This window comes from Suncus etruscus, chromosome 11 (genome assembly GCF_024139225.1).
Source record: "Suncus etruscus isolate mSunEtr1 chromosome 11, mSunEtr1.pri.cur, whole genome shotgun sequence".
Lineage (NCBI taxonomy): Eukaryota > Metazoa > Chordata > Mammalia > Eulipotyphla > Soricidae > Suncus > Suncus etruscus.
In genome coordinates, this window is record NC_064858.1 from 26,863,067 (window position 1) to 26,882,302 (window position 19,236).

Genomic DNA, 19,236 nt, shown 5'->3' on the forward strand with positions numbered 1-19,236 from the left:
TTATCTTTTTTGAGATGACACTAACCATTTTATAAGTGACTTCGACATTTCCTCTACCTACTTCTAAAATTAAGGGGAGATGTGGTGGGAATGTTGCACTGGTGACGGGGGTATTCTGTTTATGACTGAATCCCAACTACAAACATGCTTGTAATCATGTTTACTAAAGATTTGTTTAAATAAAAGATTAAATAAATAAAGATTAAATACATATTTATTTTAAAATAAATAAATAAAAGATAAGACCAAAAAAACAGATGGGGGAAGATTTCCCTTTTTGTTTTGGATGGATGCCTCTGGATCTTTGCTAAGAAAAGAACCGAGATGCAATGCAATTTTGCAAATTTTTTCTTATAAATGTATGTAGATCATAATTTGAAATTAAACATTACGATTACATTTTTTGGAAGAAGAAAAATAAAAGGAACCGAGATGCACCATTAGCCTTCATTTTTGTCTTGCACTAATTATAAACTAGCGGTTATCTCGAAGCAGTGAGCATTCATAGAGCATGCTGTATAGAATAGCTGGGAGGTGGGAAGGAGGGTACTCCAGCTGTGTCTTTAAGGCTGTTGGACTCCAATGAGGTCTTAGGGATCCAGGACAAGCTAGACTTGCCTTTACATGCTTGCATTCAGGACTGCTAGTTTTGCGGGTGTGGACTGAGCTGCAGAGGGGAGATTCGATCTCTTGTTTCCCCACCCGCAGGAAGTCGGTTCGAGAGCTGGCGGCAGACAGGTGGCCCAGGTGGACTCGCCGGCTATGGTGAGAGCACGATGCTGGCCCGAAAAAGCATCATCCCAGAGGAGTATGTGCTGGCGCGCATCGCGGCCGAGAACCTGCGCAAGCCGCGGGTTCGAGACCGCCTGCCCCGAGCCCGCTTCATCGCCAAGAGCGGTGCCTGCAACCTGGCGCACAAGAACATCCGCGAGCAGGGGCGCTTCCTGCAGGACATCTTCACCACCCTGGTGGACCTCAAATGGCGCCACACGCTGGTCATCTTTACCATGTCCTTCCTCTGCAGCTGGCTGCTCTTCGCCATCATGTGGTGGCTGGTGGCCTTTGCCCACGGGGATATCTTTGAATACATGGAGAAGAACAGCCAGGAGAAAGGGATGCTGGAGTCTAGGGTGTGTGTGACTAATGTCAGGTAAGAAGGCGGTGGGGTGGACATGGGGGGCAGAAAACAGGAAGGCCCAGACTAGAAGACTACCTCTGCTCCCAGGCCCTGGGTTTTGTGGGGTGTGGCATGATTCTTTCAGCAACAGACAAGGAAAAAAAAAAAAAAAAAAAAAACAATCCAACAGAGGCGTAAAATTCTTTTTTGAATGTACCCTTTGGGATGAGCTTTCTCAAAAATTTGCAGTTTCAGTTCCTGGGGCAAGGTTTGAAAACCCTCTATCAATCATTTCTAAAAGAATTGCTGAAGAATTTAGAGGATCTGACTCATAACAAACAAATAAATAAATAAATGATACCCAATTCGCTTCCAGTGTGGAAAATCATTTTCCAGTGTCCACACATAATTATGTCCGATCAAAAACTCATTGTTCAAGTGCTAGTGCCCAAATTTTTCTCTTACTCTTGACATTTTCAAAAATAATAAGGGAAACATGACGGGGAGAGGACCATTGTCCCAAATTTTAAAAACTACCCCCAAATGGAACAAATCATTATGTTCTTCTGGATCAGGAGGTTCTGAGCACAGCTGTTTGTTATGTTCTGATTCTGAAATTAAAAGTCATGTGCAGATTCAGAACTAAGTGATGTAATGTTGCAGGTGAGAACAGGAATAAATAAGACAGTTCTCAAATCATCTACTTTTTGCTTTCATCTCTCAATACAAATATTTCCAAGATAAGCAATGTAGATTTGAAGTTCAGAAGTCTCTGATTTTTACCTAGCCTACAAACATGTAGCTGGGCAGATTTGTCTTTTAATTTTCTTTGTGGGATCATACACATGAATTGGCTATGAAAAAAAACCAAAACCACTAGAAAGTTTTTTCAGGATCTGTTCTAAGAATTATTCCAAATTTGAATAATGTGTAGTGCAAAGCCACTTGAACAAGCATAATTCTTTCAGGAAGCTGTAAAGAACAAGACCTTTACTGACCCTGAAATGTTATGAACTCCATGCACAGCCCTGGAGGAAACAGAAGCGCAAATCATGAACTTGTCCCTCCTTCCATTTCCTCAGTAACTGAAATGCTTAAATATCAACATTTGTGTCCCAGTTCACAGGGACACTGATTTCAGCTCAAATTCCAACCAGGGCAACTACACTGAACTAGCTTAATGTCTTTGTTGCTAAATATATTGTTTTCCTGTCATAATTGTCACAGATTTTTGTCTCTAAGTAAATATCAGTAAAAATATAGGTGCTCATTAGTAGAATAAATATAAAAAAAACCAGTAAGATAGTTTTTAACAGTTTTTATATGAAAGTCAATTACGTATTTCTCTTTAGGAAATTGTGTCATGGATATTAATAAATCATAAGAGAAGTTGAAAATTTATGTACATAAAACTCAACTTTGTAAACCTCAGTTCAACAATTAAACAAAAAGATTTCAAAATAAAATTAAGGTTGCTGGGTGGGAGGGAACCTGGGGTACTAGTGAAGGAAAATTGACACTGATTGGTGTTGGAATATCAGATATCTGAAACCCAAAAATGAATAACTTTATAAATCAAAATAAATAAATAAAAAATAAAAAAGACACTGCTTGCTAGCCACAAGAAAAGATAAAGAAAATTAAATGAAATTAATAAAATAAATTCTGGACAAAATAAAAAATAATGTATAGGAGACATAAAGAAGAAAGTTTCTCAAAAATAAGTGAATGATTTTAACCACAAGACAAATATATTGCCCTTCTCTATGAAAAATTAAGCAATTTACTAAAGTTTACTAAATTTTAAGCAATTTACTTAAATTTACTTAAAATTAAGCAACTTACTAAAATTAAATTAAGGTGGTATCCTTACAATGATCTATTAAATAGGATGTGTTCTGATCCTATACTCTCTGAAATATATCTGCTGTTGTGACTATAAAGTCCTCTATGAGAAGTTGTGTTAGAAATATGAGGGGCAGGGACAGATTTTACCCACTTGATAATTTTGTCACTTTGAATGGTCTTCTTAAATTAAAAAAAATGCTGGCATCATTTAAGGATAAAATCATACTGAGTTTAATTCTTATGGCATTACTTAATTTTTGATATTAGCAGAGTATAATCATCATGAATTAGATATAATAGTTTCTATTATAAAGATAGAAACTAAACATCTTCACTATCTCCTAAATGAAATTTCAAGGACATAATTGTAGCTTTTTATATTTTCATTCTGATTCTGGGTCCCAACATGTCCTTAAAATAGGAAGTAAATTATGTGTGGTTTCACTCACCCAGATGTTCTCATAAAATTCTACCAGTTTTATTTGACTGGGTCATTTTTCCTTCCATGTGGATGATTTTCTAACATAGTCAGAAAATAAACCAATGTGTTGTCTTTTTATTAATTAGCCTAACTCCCTGTACAACAAAACCAAAAAAGAAGAAAACACTTTCACTTCTTTCAGTTCTTGCAATTGTTTCATTATCACAGACATTCACAAAGATTGAGCTGGGAAACAGATGAGGTTTAGAATTAAGTTTCTTTTTTATAAAATTAACAGTAAATAAATAATGACATTGAATCTTTCTAGAGATTCAGTAAAACATATGGGGATATTCATACTTGACTGTTTCCTGAGGCATTAAACATTATTATAAACTAAAGTTAGATGTATATTCCTCCTCTGGAATCATTTACTTTGTCTAGTTTTTGGGTCACAGGCTATGTTTTGTTTGTATCTAAGTATGGAAAATAATTATAGATTTTTGTTTATGTTTTTAACAATAAAAGTTTGGAGGGAGCAGTTTTCATACTTAGTTAAAAACTAATTTTCAATACTTACCTGGCAGGGGAGATACCATGATCACAAAGGTGGTTTCCCCAGGGCAAGGCTCACCCATTGCACTCCGGGTGTGCTGACCCCTGCAATTTCCCCAAATGTGGGAAACTCGACTGCATAATTTGTGGTAGTGGGGGATTGCATTTGTGCTCTCCCCTGGAAAAAAAAAACTAATTTTCAGAACTATTATGTATATTCACATAATTTCTCATCATGTCCCCACAAATTTTCTTGTGTATTCTATATGCAGTGTTTTCACATTTTGGTCACTTATTAAGTGTGGCTTTAGTACATAGGCAATATTCTGATAAAAGCCCACTTCACTACTTGACTTGAGTAGGGGGCAAAGAACAGACTAACAATTTAAGAGCATATTTAATGTACTACTAAAAGTAAGCAACCACAGCTAACATTTATAGTAAAGTATAACATTTATAGTGAAGTGAATTCATGAATAACAAAGTTTCTCTAACAGAGAAATAAATCTGAATGCCCTAAGAACTTTCCAAAGACCACCCTGGTCCTACCAAATAAGTGTATACTCACTGAAATGTGGAAAAAGCTACCTAAGAGTCCCCTGATATTTAAAGGCCATTCTTTTTTGTCTGCTGGGGAACTGGGTTGATGGATTTGAGTTCTTAATAACTATGTGATCTTCATGTACTTGTTTACTAATCTCTCTGCCTCATATCCCTTTAATTCATTAGAAACTCATCCATAAAAAAGTGAATGAAGTTTTTTTTTTCAAAAAGACATTACTTAGAATCAAAACTAATATTTTTGAATGATATATCTTCTTCTTTTTTAGTATTGTGCTTCCTGTATACAGGTACACAATCAGTGCTGATGAATTATTTTTAAATATTGTAAATAATTTTAACATATTAACTCATTAACTTCTCTAGGATTAAAATTAGGTAACACAGATATGAAGTAAATGATCAACATGAAACTGGTAAGAAGCATTACAGTTTAAAATATGCCTTTAATCACAAACATGTATATTTTCTTAATGCCATCATAAAAATAGGTCTATCCTTCCAAAACCTAGAATATATGACTAGAATTGCCTCCCAAAAGGCTGGAAATAGGGGGCTGCAGGAAAGAGACAGTCAGACAGACACACCCTTATGTCTAGAACAGTGCTTCTCAATTATTTTCTGTCATGCCCCCAAGGAAGAAGAAAACATTTTTCATGCACCCAGCGCGACTGTAAATAGTATCTCTATTAAAAAAAACTTTAACCTGCAAAACAAAAATATATAAAATGATTTTTTTAAATCAGATGTCTGGATTAATGGCTACAATGAGCACGTTTTGCAATGCCTAGCTTTTCGAAGCGGGGTTCATTTGAAGCAGGACACAGCAACTCTCAGCTCCAGAGACATCCAGGGACATAAACACGGAACTTAGCTTTTTATGACAGTGTTTGCTGAGATCAAACGCGCCCCCCTTTATGCGCCCCACTATTTGAGAAGCACTGGTCTAGAAACAGACATTGATTGTGTCAGCTAGTCTTTGAACAACTATGCCTGCTACTTTAAAAAGATAAAAGGAAAATGTTCTCGTGACATGAATTCCTGATTCAAGGATCGGTTTGATGGTTTTGTCTTGCATTATACTTCTTTTTAGGTCCTTCACTTCTGCTTTTCTCTTCTCCATCGAGGTCCAAGTGACCATTGGCTTCGGAGGGAGAATGATGACAGAGGAGTGCCCACTGGCCATCACGGTGCTCATTCTCCAGAACATTGTGGGTCTCATCATCAATGCCGTCATGTTGGGCTGCATTTTTATGAAAACTGCCCAGGCTCACAGGAGAGCGGAAACTCTAATTTTCAGCCGCCATGCTGTGATCGCTGTGCGTAATGGCAAGTTGTGCTTCATGTTTCGCGTCGGTGATCTCAGGAAAAGCATGATCATCAGTGCCTCTGTGCGAATCCAAGTGGTTAAGAAAACCACCACCCCCGAGGGAGAGGTAGTGCCTATTCATCAAATGGACATCCCTGTTGATAATCCCATTGAGAGCAATAACATTTTCCTGGTGGCCCCTTTGATCATTTGCCATGTGATTGACAAGCGCAGTCCCTTGTATGATATCTCAGCAACTGACCTAGTCAACCAAGACCTGGAAGTCATCGTGATTCTGGAAGGAGTGGTTGAAACTACTGGTATCACTACTCAGGCAAGAACCTCGTACATTGCCGAGGAGATTCAATGGGGCCATCGTTTTGTGTCTATTGTCACTGAGGAAGAAGGTGTCTATTCTGTGGATTATTCCAAATTTGGTAATACCGTGAAAGTGGCTGCTCCTCGCTGCAGTGCTCGAGAGCTGGATGAAAAACCTTCCATCCTCATTCAGACACTCCAGAAGAGTGAACTATCCCACCAAAATTCTCTGAGGAAGCGTAACTCCATGAGAAGAAACAATTCCATGAGGAGGAACAACTCCATCCGCAGGAACAACTCTTCCCTCATTGTACCAAAGGTGCAATTTATGACTCCAGAAGGAAACCAAAACACATCAGAATCATGACATCAAGACCAGTCCAAGGAAGTCTTGTCCTCTCATGCAGGACAATGTCAAACTGTATCAGAGGCAGGACCCAGTGTTTTGTCCTTGAACACTTAATGCACTAAATGATATTCATATTCAAACTACGGCACCTTTTATAGCAACATTAATATGAGGATAAAAGACTTGTGTCCTGCAATTGTTTTATACATGCAATATTTGTCATGACAGGTTTGAATTATGTTTTGGAACTGGTAGACTTTCATTTTCCTCCAATTGAAACATCTTAATTTGAATAGCAAGGACTGGTTCCATTTGAAATTCTAAGTGGACTTAAGTCAAAAGTTCCCTGTTTCTCTTGTGACCCCTGGAAATGCAAGACGGGGTGAGGTACCTGTTGTCAGCACCTTTTGCATTTCAGCCTGTGTGTGTTGCCTTTGCTTTTTATGTGTTTCTTCACAAATAAAGACTGATGCAAAGCATGTTCAGTTTATCATCCCCATCCATCTAGTAGCTCCTATTCATTCACATATGATCTTCTGAGGGATCCTGGTCCTCTGCAGGGAAACCTGCAGCCAACCATGCCCAAGGAACTTTGAAGAAAATCTAATCTTGTATCATTGTGAATTGGATGCCCCAAAATAATTTTTATGTCTCTCAGTTTCTCATTTCCTGAGATGCCCTAGAGAAAAAAGATTGTATAAAATATTTCATTAAACATTTCTTTATATTCAGTGCATTTTTGGTGATTACTCTCTTGACAAAATGATTCTTAAAGTTCAAGATAAAAATATTTGAGAGACTAGAGAGATATTACCAGGGTGAAGGTATATGTCTTGCAGGCAGCCAACCTAGGTTTGATTCTCAGTACCACATGGTTCCTTGATTATTTTTATCCTGGAGGCCAGCAGTTGACCCAGGTGACCCCTCCTCTACAGGTTCCAAACAGCACCATAAATTTTCACCTGGTTAATCAGGAATCACCAGGAACCACCACTATTCATCTTCTTCAGCAGCCCATGAGCGCCCCCCCCCCAAAGAATCTGAACCATATGAAGAACATGTTCAGTGATAACACTTCTCTTTGGGCCATCTCTTCTTTTCTTGTCCTACATTTTCATTTTATTTTAAACCCTAAAAACATTCTCTTAGATTTCCTATCTTACCATGTGGTAAGCTTTGTTCTCTGAATCCATCTTACCTTCAAAACCACTTTTTCTTCCCAGGAATATCAGAAATCAGGTTTTATCTCTAAATTTTTTACTTCTTTTTTTGTTTGTCTGTTTTTGGCTACACCAGGTGATGCTCAGGTATTACTCTTGCCTATGCACTCAGAAATCACTCCTGGCTTGGGGTACCATATGGGACGCCAAGAGATCGAACCATGGTCTGTCCTAGGATAGCATGTGCAAGGTAGACAACTTACTACATACGCCACGACTCTGGTCCCTTTACTTCATTTATGAACATCAGAATACATTATATATATATATACATATATATTCTAATCCTTTCCTAAACAAAAAGCGTATGATTATCACCAAATGGTGAATATTTGTTCTCATCTTACTTATTTTTATCATTTTTATAAAAAGGTCTAACCACTCCTTTGAACTCCAGGCTCAACTATCACATAGCTTTTGGAGCTCCACTGGGATGTTTCAAATGCATCTTGTCGAAAATCTGTCTCTACACCTCAACTCAACTGCAACTTCCCCATGGTTTCTCCCAATCACTCAGACCTGGGAATCACACTGAACACTTTTTGTTTCCAGCCCCATCTGGCATCCTCTAGAAAAGTCCATTAGATTTAATTTTATACTATACCCAATTTTCACACTTCTAGTGCCAACTGGGCTACTCATCTAGGAGAGAGTGAAGCAGTACAGAGCTTAGTGCTAACTCTGAAGTTGTGCAAGAAAAATTGACAGTGGTAGATTCAGCCACAGCAACCTAAGAGGCTGACGAGATCTTTTAACCTGGCCTCAAGACAAGTGAGCCAACTCATCAGGCAGCTAATACTGGTTCAGTAAAGACATGCAGAGTCTGCTGCTGCCCAGTGCCCACTACTGGTGGAGAAGTCACTAGCTTCTAGTGGGAAATGTTAGGGCTGATCAATGAATGGGGCTGAGATACAGGATTTTGGAGCTAGCTGATACAGGATGCACAGGGCAAGTCTCATCACTAGACCTAGATTTTTTCCTATCCTTCTTCCAGATAAGTGAAAATGACTGAAGTCACTGGTTGTCACGTCTATGAAGAAGGAAGTCAATGGGAGAAAGATGGTAGCTATATTACAACTTCTTCGTTCATTCATTTCCAGTTAGGTATTTGGGGTTTTTTTCCCATATTTTGGCTCTTGTACTAAGTACAACAATGAACATAATAGGAATTGATACACAATTGAATTAGGAGGTGAGTGTGGAGAACTGGAGGTCCTTCAGAGAGAGAGAGAAATACATTGGCAATGGGTGTAATATTTGAAGTATGTACATAAGAAACCAGTTTTAATAGTATCATAAGCCAAAAAATAAAGAAATAATATGGGGTTTTTTATTTGAAGAGATGCCAAACTGAAGAATAATCCCATATTGAATGGTCTCTGAGCTAAGAACTCTGGAGACTTCTCAGGATGGGGATAGGCAGAGTCACTTTCCTACAAAGAGGCCCAGTGGCCCTACCCACACCCAATATCCTCCAACTTTTATACAGCCCATCTTTATAACTCCACAACTTATCTTGAAGAAACACCAAACCTCTGGTGAATCACCCCAGTTACACAGGTCTTGAAGCAGACAACCATGACTGGCAACCAAATAGGAGCTCAGCAAATTAGATAGGAAAGGCGCAAAAGCCAACTTATCTCAATGAATGAAAACAATAAAAGAGAAGTGCAGTGAGCACCAAACAGCTCAGTAAATCCACAATGATTTTAATAACAATACCATATTAATATAACAACTTTAAAAGCTTTTATTATTATTATTATATGGTTTTTTGGTCACACCCGCAGCGCTCAGGGGTTACTCCTGGCTCTATGCTCAGAAATCACTCCTGGCAGGCTTGGGGACCATATAGGATGACAGGATTCAAATCACCATCCTTCTGCATGCAAAGCAAATGCCTTACCTCCAAGCTATCTCTCCAGTTCCAAAAGCTTTTCTTCTTTCTTTCTTCTTAAACAACATGCTGCTCAACAACAGGTGGATCAAAGAGCAACTCAAGGATGAAATAAAAAGATTCCTTGAGACAAATGATAATGAAGAGACAACTTGTCAAAATTTGTGGGACACAGCAAAAGCAGTAATTAGGGGGAAACTCATAGCAATACAGGCCTATGTCAAGAAACAGGAAAAAGACAAAATCAACAGTTTAAAGGATCACCTCGAGCCTGGACAAATAGCACAACGGTGTTTGCCTTGCAAGCAGCCGATCCAGGACCTAAGGTGGTTGGTTCAAATCCCGGTGTTCCATATGATCCCCTGTGCCTGCCAGGACCTATTTCTGAGCAGATAGCCAGGAGTAACCCCTGAGCGCTGCCGGGTGTGGCCCAAAAACCAAAAATAAATAAATAAATAAATAAATAAATAAATAAATAAATAAATAAATAAAATAAAGGATCACCTCAAGGAATTGGAACAACAGCAGCAGAGAAATCCAATCACAACCAGAAGGCAAGAAATAATAAAAACCAGAGCAGAAAAAAACAACATATAAACTAAGAAAACCATACAAAAAATCAATGAGACCAGGAGTTGGTTTTTTAAAAAAATAAACAAGATAGACAAACCACGGGCAAACCTCACAAAAAAAAAAAAAAAAGAAAAGAAAAGAAAAGAAAAAAAAAGAGGGAAAACACCCAAATCAGTAGGATCACAAATGAAAGGGGAGAGATTGCAACAGAACCAAAAAAAAAAAAAATACAACATATCATGAGATCATATTATGAACAACTATATACAGTTAGGCTAGAAAACCCAGTAGAAATCAACAGATTACTGGAAAGATACCATCTTCTGAGACTGGAAAAGGAAGATCTAGAAAGCCTAAGCAGACCAATCACCTCAACAGAAATTGAAGATGTAATTAAGAAACTCCCTAAGAACAAAAGTCCAGGCCCAGATGGATTTACAGGTGAATTCTGTCAAACATTCCGAGAAGACTTACTACCACTATTCCATAGGCTCTTTAAATTCATTGAAAAAAACAGTAATCCTCCCCAACTCCTTTTATGGGGCTAATATCACACTCATTCCCAAAGATGGCAAAGACACCACCAAGAAAGAAAACTACAGACCAATCTCACTAATGAACATAAATGCAAAGATACTCAACAAAATCTTAGCAAACCAAATCCAGAACTTCATCAAAAAGATCAAACATTATGACCAAGTGGGTTTTATACCAGGAATGCAAGTTTGGTTCAACATATGCAAATCACATCAAATACATCACATCAACAACAAGAAAGACAAAAATCACATGATCATATCAATTGATGCAGAGAAGGCGTTTGACAAAATGCAACACCCTTTCATGTTAAAGATACTCAGCAAAATAGGGTTAGAAGGAACCTTCCTCAAGATAGTTACAGCTATCTATAAAAAGCCTACAGCCAACATTATACTTAATGGCAAAAACTAGAAGCATTTCCACTAAGGTCAGGAACTAGGCAAGGCTGTCCACTCTCTCCACTCTTATTCAATATAACCTTAGAAGTCTTAGCAATAGCAATCCGACAACAGAAGGGAATAAATGGAATACAAATTGGGAAAGAGGAACTCAAACTATCTCTATTTGCAGATGATATGATGATATACATCGAAAACCCTAAAGAGTCCACAGTAAAACTCCTAGAAACAATTAACCAATACGGCAAAGTGGCTGGATACAAAGTCAATACACAAAAGACAGTAGTGTTTCTATAGACAAATAACAAAGTCAAGGAGAGAGAAATTAAAAATATAAATCCAATTAAAATAGTATCAAAAATATCAGGTACCAGGGATCAACCTTACAAGGGAAATGAAGGACCTATACCAGGGAAACTTCAAAACACTTCAGAAAAAAAATTGAAGAGGATCTAAAGAAATGGAAGAACATCCCATGTTCATGGGTAGGTAGAATTAACATAGTCAAAATGACTATCCTACCCAAACTACTATATAGATTTAATGCAATCCCTATCCAAATTCAGACATCATTCTTTAAAGAATTAGAACAATCAATCACAAAATTCATCTAGAACCACAAAAGAACCAGAATAGCCAAACACATACTAAAAAACAAGAAGCTGGGTGACATCTCCTTACCTAACCTGAAAATATACTATAAAGCCATAGTGATCAAAACAGTATGGTACGGGAACAAAGATAGGACCTCAGACCAGTGGGTCAGAACAGAATTCTCAGACATAAACCCCCATATATACAGCCAACTAATATTTGACAAAAGAGGCAAGTAATTGAAATGGAACAAAGAAATTCTATTCAACAAATGGTGTTGGTACAACTGGAAAACCACATGTACGAAAGGGAAAATTGACTCATACCTCACTCCTTATACAAAAGTCAACTCAAAATGGATCAAAGACCTTGAAATCAGACTCAAATCTATAAAGTTTATTGAGAATAAAATAGGCAAAACACTCGAAGACCAATATATCAAAAAGGTCTTCGAGTATGGAGCACCAATGGCAAGAACTTTAGCATCAAACATAAACAAGTGGGACTACATCAAACTAAAAAGCTTCTGTATGGCGAAAGAAACCTTACTTAACACAAGAAGACAGTTAACAGAATGGGAAAAAATCTTTAAGCTCAACAAATCAGATAAAGGGCTCATATCTAGAACATACAAAGCACACAAAAAGCTGAGCAACCCAAAAACGAATAAAGCCATAAAAAATGGGGAGCTGAAATGAATAGACACTTCTCTTAGGAAGACAGAAGGATGGCCAACAAACACATGAAAACATGCTCACCTTCACTCATCATCAGGGAGATCCAAATCAAGACAACAATGAGATACCACCTTACACCAGTGAGGATGGCTCACATCAAAAATAATGGGAACAATCTCTGTTGGCGGGGATGTGGTATGAAAGGCACTCTCATCCCCTGCTGGTGGGAATGCCCCCTAGTCCATTACCTATGGGGAACAGTCTGCTCAAAGAACTCAGAATTGAGCTGCCATTTGACCCAGTAATTGCTCTCCTAGGTATCTACCCCCAAGTTGGAAGGACATTCATTCCAAAGTATGTGTGCACCCCACCATTTATTGCAACATTAAGTATAATAGCCAAGTCTTGGAACCAACCTCGATGTCCAACAACAGATGAACGGATCATTAAGATGTGGTATCTATATACAATGGAATACTACATGGCAGTCAGAAATGATACAATCACAGACTTTGCAGCAACGTGGATGGACCTAGAACATATTATGTTAAACAAAGTAAGTCAGAAGACGAAAGATAAACACAGAATGATAGCACTATTCTGAAGCACCTAGAACATACACCTTATATACAATTAATACTCAAAAATCAAATAACAGGGTTTAACAGGGTAGAAACTCCAAACACTATAACAGTCAACATATACTCGGGAGCAGTGCCCAAAACACATGAAAGAGGAACAACACAAACTCTTGACTACACATTATACCACAAAGAAACCAGCAACAGCAGAAACAGCAGCATAGAGAGAACAGGCATGTAATCAGCCTTCTACTACAAAGACCCATAATAATCCCTTAGGGATCTTATACAGGATCACAGGTAAAGAATACCATAGGAAATTACTGACTCCAATGGAAACATCTCATAATATGTTTTAATGCCTTAATATTACTATATTTAAAATAATCTCTCAGCTTTTCTGTCCACAGGCACGCTTGGATACAAAGGGTGGACAAACTAAGATGGAATCTCGGGGCTCAGTCACACGAGATACATGCTTGCACTATGAGAATGTCCCGAGAATACTCCTTAACATACACTTTATCTCTAGGTTATTCCTCCTTCTAGGATTTGAAGCACGTGGCCAGTCAGACCACCGAAGCAGCAACTATGACTTACAAACTTATATACTACAGACGCTACTCATCGAACACATTCAAGCAAACTAGCATTCCCTTGCTCTTTTCTCCTCTCTTCTCACTACTTTCTTTTTATTTCTTTTCTTTTTTTTCTTTTTTATTCTCCTTTCTTTTTAATGTATTTTCTCTTTTCTTCTTTCCTGCCCCTTCCATGTACTTTTCCCTTTCCCCTCTTTGGAAATCCAACTATCCCTTCACCCCTCAATCCCATCCAGACCTCCCACCTTATTAAAACTCTTTACCCTCTGTTCTTAATCCATTAGGCATCGAGACTGACCTCCTACCCCAATGAACCAGTGCCCAGCACCTAAGCGAAGGGACACCCAGTCAAACCTACACCTCCTCCCCAGCAAGAAAAGGCAACCAACTCCCCTGCTGATTCATGATGCGCGGCCCTCCCTACCAACTCCCCCTAACATGGACTGTTACTTGAAACTGGACTTACCTATAAAAGTATTCCCAATGCAAGAACTCTTCCAAGACCTCCCTGCCGCAATTTTTTGGACAATCTCAAGAAGGTCAGGGTGTATGATGACAAGGTGCCCGGGAGGATCCGGCGAGGTGGTGCTAGAGGTAAGGTGTCTGCCTTGCAAGTGCTAGCCAAGGAAGGACCGTGGTTCAATCCCCCATGGTCCCATATGGTCACCCCAAGCCAGGGGCAATTTCTGAGCGCTTAGCCAGGAGTAACCCCTGAGCATCAAACGGGTGTGGCCCGAAAAACCAAATAAAAATTTTAAAAAAGGTACCCGGAAATCCACACACCACAAGAAAATCTCAAAATACAATGGGGAAACCTATACTTCCATCATAAGTATAAGACCTGTATTACACTACCTCTCTACCTGCTTTTCCCCAAAAGTAAGGTAGTCTCTTGATTCACTTTGTTCCTTTAATTATTTTGTTATTTCATTTCTTTAAATGTTTGTTCTTCATATATATATGTGAGCACATATATTTTTATTCCTATTTTTATCTTTTTTGGGTGTGTGACCTGTTTTTGTTTTCTTCTCTTTCCACCCCCAAATGCACCGGCAATATAATGTAGCACCATTTCTCCCTGCAAAGACACACTAAAAAAAAAGCTGAAATCTTACATATAAAAACGAGCTCTTATCTACTAGGGATAAGAACTCATACTTGTTTACAATACAGGGATATCTCCAACCTTGAAAATATGTCACGTGGACCCAACTTAGACCCCAGGTGATTAGATGCCATCTGTCCAGTCTTGATCCCAGACTTAGAAATGACACAGTTCTTCACAACAGCTACAGGAAACAAATACCATCCGGGACTCCTTAATACTGCTGGGACACCAAAAAGTGCCAGCTTTAATATTATATCCTGACAATGAGGAAAATGGGAACAACTTGACCTAAGAGCAGGTTATCCTACTTCACCAGCTAACTATAAGACAAAATCAGAAGACTTGTCACCCTTTGGTCTGTCCAAAAGCCAAGATCGCGATTTACAGATGACTGGCTGCTAGAACCTGACTGGACTATGTATCCTGGGACCAATAAAAAAAAGCCCTAGTCTAGGGTTTGAGCTACAACCTGCACAACAACCATGATATCCAGGTCCAAAGGTCTGGCTGAGACAATTGCAATGGAATAGGTCTTCTGGAAACACAACAAAAGATGATATCCTAGGTTCCATCCTAGGATCAGCACAAAGACCAAGACCACCAACAACAGAAGATGGATTAAAATGACACTGAGAGAACAGAACTTCTAGAACCACAAAGAAAGACTTCATCATAAGTTCCACTCCTGGACCTGTGCTTATACTGAGATCTCTAGACACAGAGGTCTGATTTTATCACCCAGGACAGAGCAGAAGTTTTCCAAACACCACAAAAGCACCAAGGGGAGAGTAAATGAACCTGAATGGAGTCTATAGTTAATACCATGACAAGGGTGGAAAAACCCCCTATCTCTTAGGCCAAGATAATTCCTTTTCAAATGACCCCAATATTTACTGTGCCTGTGCAGGAGGGGTGGGAGGCAAAAAGCACAAAACATTTTTTATTTGTTTTTTTTTATTTACCTATATACTTTTTGTCAATTTCTTTGTTTTGATGTGATTATTGAAGTTGTTGTCTCCATTTATACTTATTTTCTTCTTTTCTTTTCTTTCTTTGTGTGCTCTGCCTTGTTTTCTATCTCAAGACCATGGCTTTTTTGTGGTGCTTATCTTTATTGTTGGAGTGCTCACTGGATATTTTATTTGGCACTTCTTTCTGTACTTTTGGGGTGTTTCACCTTCTTTTTCCCCTTCGTCTCTCAATCCAATGATAAGAGCCTCTAGAACGATTCTGCCCATTTTCGGCGTATTTGGTATTTCCCCAGTTTATTACTTTTCTCTTTTTCAAACAAAACCACATAACTTGAACTATCTAGTCCCGCCTCCCAATTAGAGGGGGAAATAAGGGAGGTACCAAGACCAAACAGGTGTAAGACTACTAATTAGTAAGCTAGGTACAGAGGGGACCACATATTCTAGCAGCCCTGGGAGTGAGGGAGGAGGATTTGGGAGGTAGGACGGGAATGGAGGTGTAGGGAGGAGAAATCAGTGATGGAAATACCCCTGATTTTATGTAATTATGTACCTAAAATATTATTGTCAACAATATGTAAGCCACTATGATCAAAATAAAATTATATTAAAAATATTGCAAAAAAGTCCTTGGGGTGTGAAAAGAAGTGTGTATGGAGCCTGTAGTTATTCTCATGACAGTATGCTTCAAGGGCAGAGAAACCCTGTATCTTTTAGGCCAAGGAAATTTCCTTTCTAATTTCCCCATTATTTACTGCACCTATGAAAAACAAAAACAAAAAACACCTTGCCACACCAGCCCTTTTTCCTTTTCTTTTTTCTTTTTCTTTTTCTTTTTTCCTTCCTTTTGTTACAGTGGTTACAATTTGGTTGTTGTATTTGTTGCTGTGGTGCTTTTTTGTAGTTGCTGTTTTTGGTATTTTTGTTTAATTTTTTTTTGTTTAATTTTGCTGGTAGTGGTTTTGTTTCTTGTGGGGTTTTTATGTCTTTCTTCTTTTTTTTCCTTTTTTCTTTTTAAATTGATATTTATAACCTCTAGTCTAGACGAACTCCTCCTGGTTTTATTTTTGTTTGTTTCTTTTTCTTTTTCTCCTTTTCTCTTTTTCAAACAGAACCACATAACTTGAATCATCTTGTTCTGCCTCATAAATTGAGGTGGAAAGTGGATGATACCAAAAAAAACAGTCACATGAACATTGAGTAGAAATTTAAAAAGGATCAAACTTAAACCCAAACACCAAACCCAAAGGCAATGACAACAGAATCAATACCCAATCTTTAACAAGCATTACATAAAGATGACCAGTTATACTGGCAGTCCGATGGGGGTGGCAAAGAAGGGAGACTCTAGGAACAGGGGTGGAGGGAGGACTATACTGGTGATGGAAATACCTTTGATTCAATGTAACTATGTACCTTAAATATTACTGTGAAATATTTGTAATTCATGTTGATCACAATAAAAATTATTTTAAAATATATGGGAAAAAAAGACTACAGTGTTCACAGAAAAACATTTTGCACACAAGGTATTTCTGGATTCACATGAGTCATTTATTTATATAACAATATATATTTACTAAGTCTGAAACTTACCATGAGACAAAAAATATATAGTTGTGTCTCTATTTTTCAGATAAACTAGAAACTGATGGCTGGTCAAATGCTGATTCTGCCCCCTTGTGTAAAATAAAACCACATACTTGTGAGATCACCCAAGACACCATATTTCCAACCACAGTATGATGCGTCTGAAGAAGAAGGGTAGCAGCAAAGGATTAATAAGCCAAGCTAGTCAAAAGAGTCCTGGGGTCAGTGGCTTCTCCATAATAATGTTAACTGAGAGCCAATCAAAAACTGTTTTTTTCTTTATTATCCCAGAACAAAAACCCATCAAGGGGAGAAAGGGCAGAGTGATCCAGGTGGGCTTTTACATATCAAAGAAGAAATTTAAAAGAAAGAGGAAGATGGGGGAAATACCTTTGTTTTGGTGTAATAGCTGGGTGTCATCTTATACCCATGTAACCTGAGAAGGAAAATTGGCATATATGCCAGAATGGTGAGTTGGACATAAAGATGTTGTCCAGTCACTAAGTGGGCTAGGTAGGCCATAGAATATCCATGGATTATTACACATACAGATTTGCAGAGAGATGAGAAGAAAAGAGAATGGTTTGTCTTTAGAAGCACAATTATGTCTCAGAACTACCTTGCCCTAGCATCATCATTTTATTCTGTAAGCTTTCATCACTAAGTCACTTGGCTCCAGTTTAAACTCAATTGTACAGCCCACAGATATCTAACTAGTGTCTGGTGTGAAATTGCTTTAAACAGTGGGTTTCCTATGACCTAAAAAAAATGACCTTCATTTTCAGAGTAAAGCATAACTCCTGGAGTGATCCATTGAGCAGTCTCTACCTCTCTCCTGGTTGAAATCATTAGGTAGTGTTTAGTTAATTTGTCATTTATGGAGATGATTCTTTTCTCTTGAGGGATACATCAATTAAAGATTAGAAATTTTAGGAGGGATTAATATTAGCTGACTCTGTCAATGAAGGGCAGAGCCTAATCTATGCCATGCAAATTTTTACATGGGTGCCATCTTGAACCACCACTGTTGCCTCCAGGAACCACCTTACCCCAGAAGATCTAATAAAAGGCATATCAACAGAGGTGAGTTGATCCTGCCCACAAAGGACAGAGACAGAGGAGCCTAGCTGCTTTGCTTCGTGGCCTCTCAGATCTCCTAGTCAATGAACTCTAGCACAACACATAGAAAACATCACACTAAACGTGTGAAAATGGAAAAACAGCACAGGCCTCCACCATGCATAGAGAATGAAGACAGAAGTTCTGATTATCCAAAAAGTTTTAACCACTTATTTAGCCTCTCAGATAAGGACTTTGGAGAAGAAATATGGAGGATTGACATAGAACTCAAACAAAGCATGGAAGAAGCTGAATTATCTACAAATAAGAGTTAAGATTTAATGAAAATAGAAATGAGAGGGGCCGGAGAGATAGCATAGCCGTGTTTGTCTTGCAAGCAGCCGACCTAGGACCTAAGGTGGTTGGTTCAAATCCTGGCATTCCATATGGTGCCTTGTGCCTGCCAGGAGCTATTTCTGAGCAGATAGCCAGAAGTAACACCTGAGCATCACCGGGTGTGCCCCGGAAACCAAAAAAAAAAAAAAAAAAAAAAGAAGAAGAAAAGAAAAGAAATCAGAAAACTCCAAATTGTAATAACAGGAATAAAAAAAACTGGTAGACATTTTCAGTGCTGCTTGGTACAAAATGCCTTGACTGGGATAAAAGCTCAGAACAAAACCAGACAACAGAGACTGTGTGTGCAGCCTGTCATCCTTACCCAGAATAGAACCAGCAACACAGTTTGACACCATACGTTTTTGTATGGGCACAGTAAAAAAAGGGGAAACCATAGACACAGAAACAAGATCTTATCTTCTAGGGATAAGAACTCACTTTTTATAGCAGAAGGGTGCCTCCCATCCTGAGCATGTGTCATGTGGATGTAACCAGTCCCCAGGAGATTGGACAGTATTAGTCCAATCCAAAACCCCAGATTCCCGACGTAGAAAT

General features: G+C 38.3%; 1 protein-coding gene and 1 non-coding gene across 2 annotated transcripts; both read left to right on the forward strand.

Annotated features, from left to right (window-relative positions):
• Positions 1–714: 714 nt before the first annotated feature.
• KCNJ8 (potassium inwardly rectifying channel subfamily J member 8) lies at positions 715–6,734 on the forward strand. Its single transcript, XM_049783827.1, has 2 exons — positions 715–1,150; positions 5,596–6,734. The coding sequence occupies exons 1-2, from the start codon at positions 777–779 to the stop codon at positions 6,494–6,496; spliced, it is 1,275 nt and encodes a 424-aa protein (XP_049639784.1). The 5' UTR covers positions 715–776; the 3' UTR covers positions 6,497–6,734.
• LOC126023608 (U1 spliceosomal RNA) lies at positions 3,959–4,122 on the forward strand. The gene has a single exon (XR_007500718.1). It is a non-coding gene; the product is annotated as a U1 spliceosomal RNA (small nuclear RNA).
• Positions 6,735–19,236: the final 12,502 nt, after the last annotated feature.

Excerpts from the sequence above, each read along its gene's own strand:
- KCNJ8 (XM_049783827.1), top strand. The coding sequence starts at position 777 with ATGCTGGCCCGAAAAAGCATCATCCCAGAGGAGTATGTGCTGGCGCGC. Across the intron at positions 1,151-5,595 it reads GTGTGTGTGACTAATGTCAG|GTCCTTCACTTCTGCTTTTC; the intron begins GTAAGAAGGCGG and ends ACTTCTTTTTAG.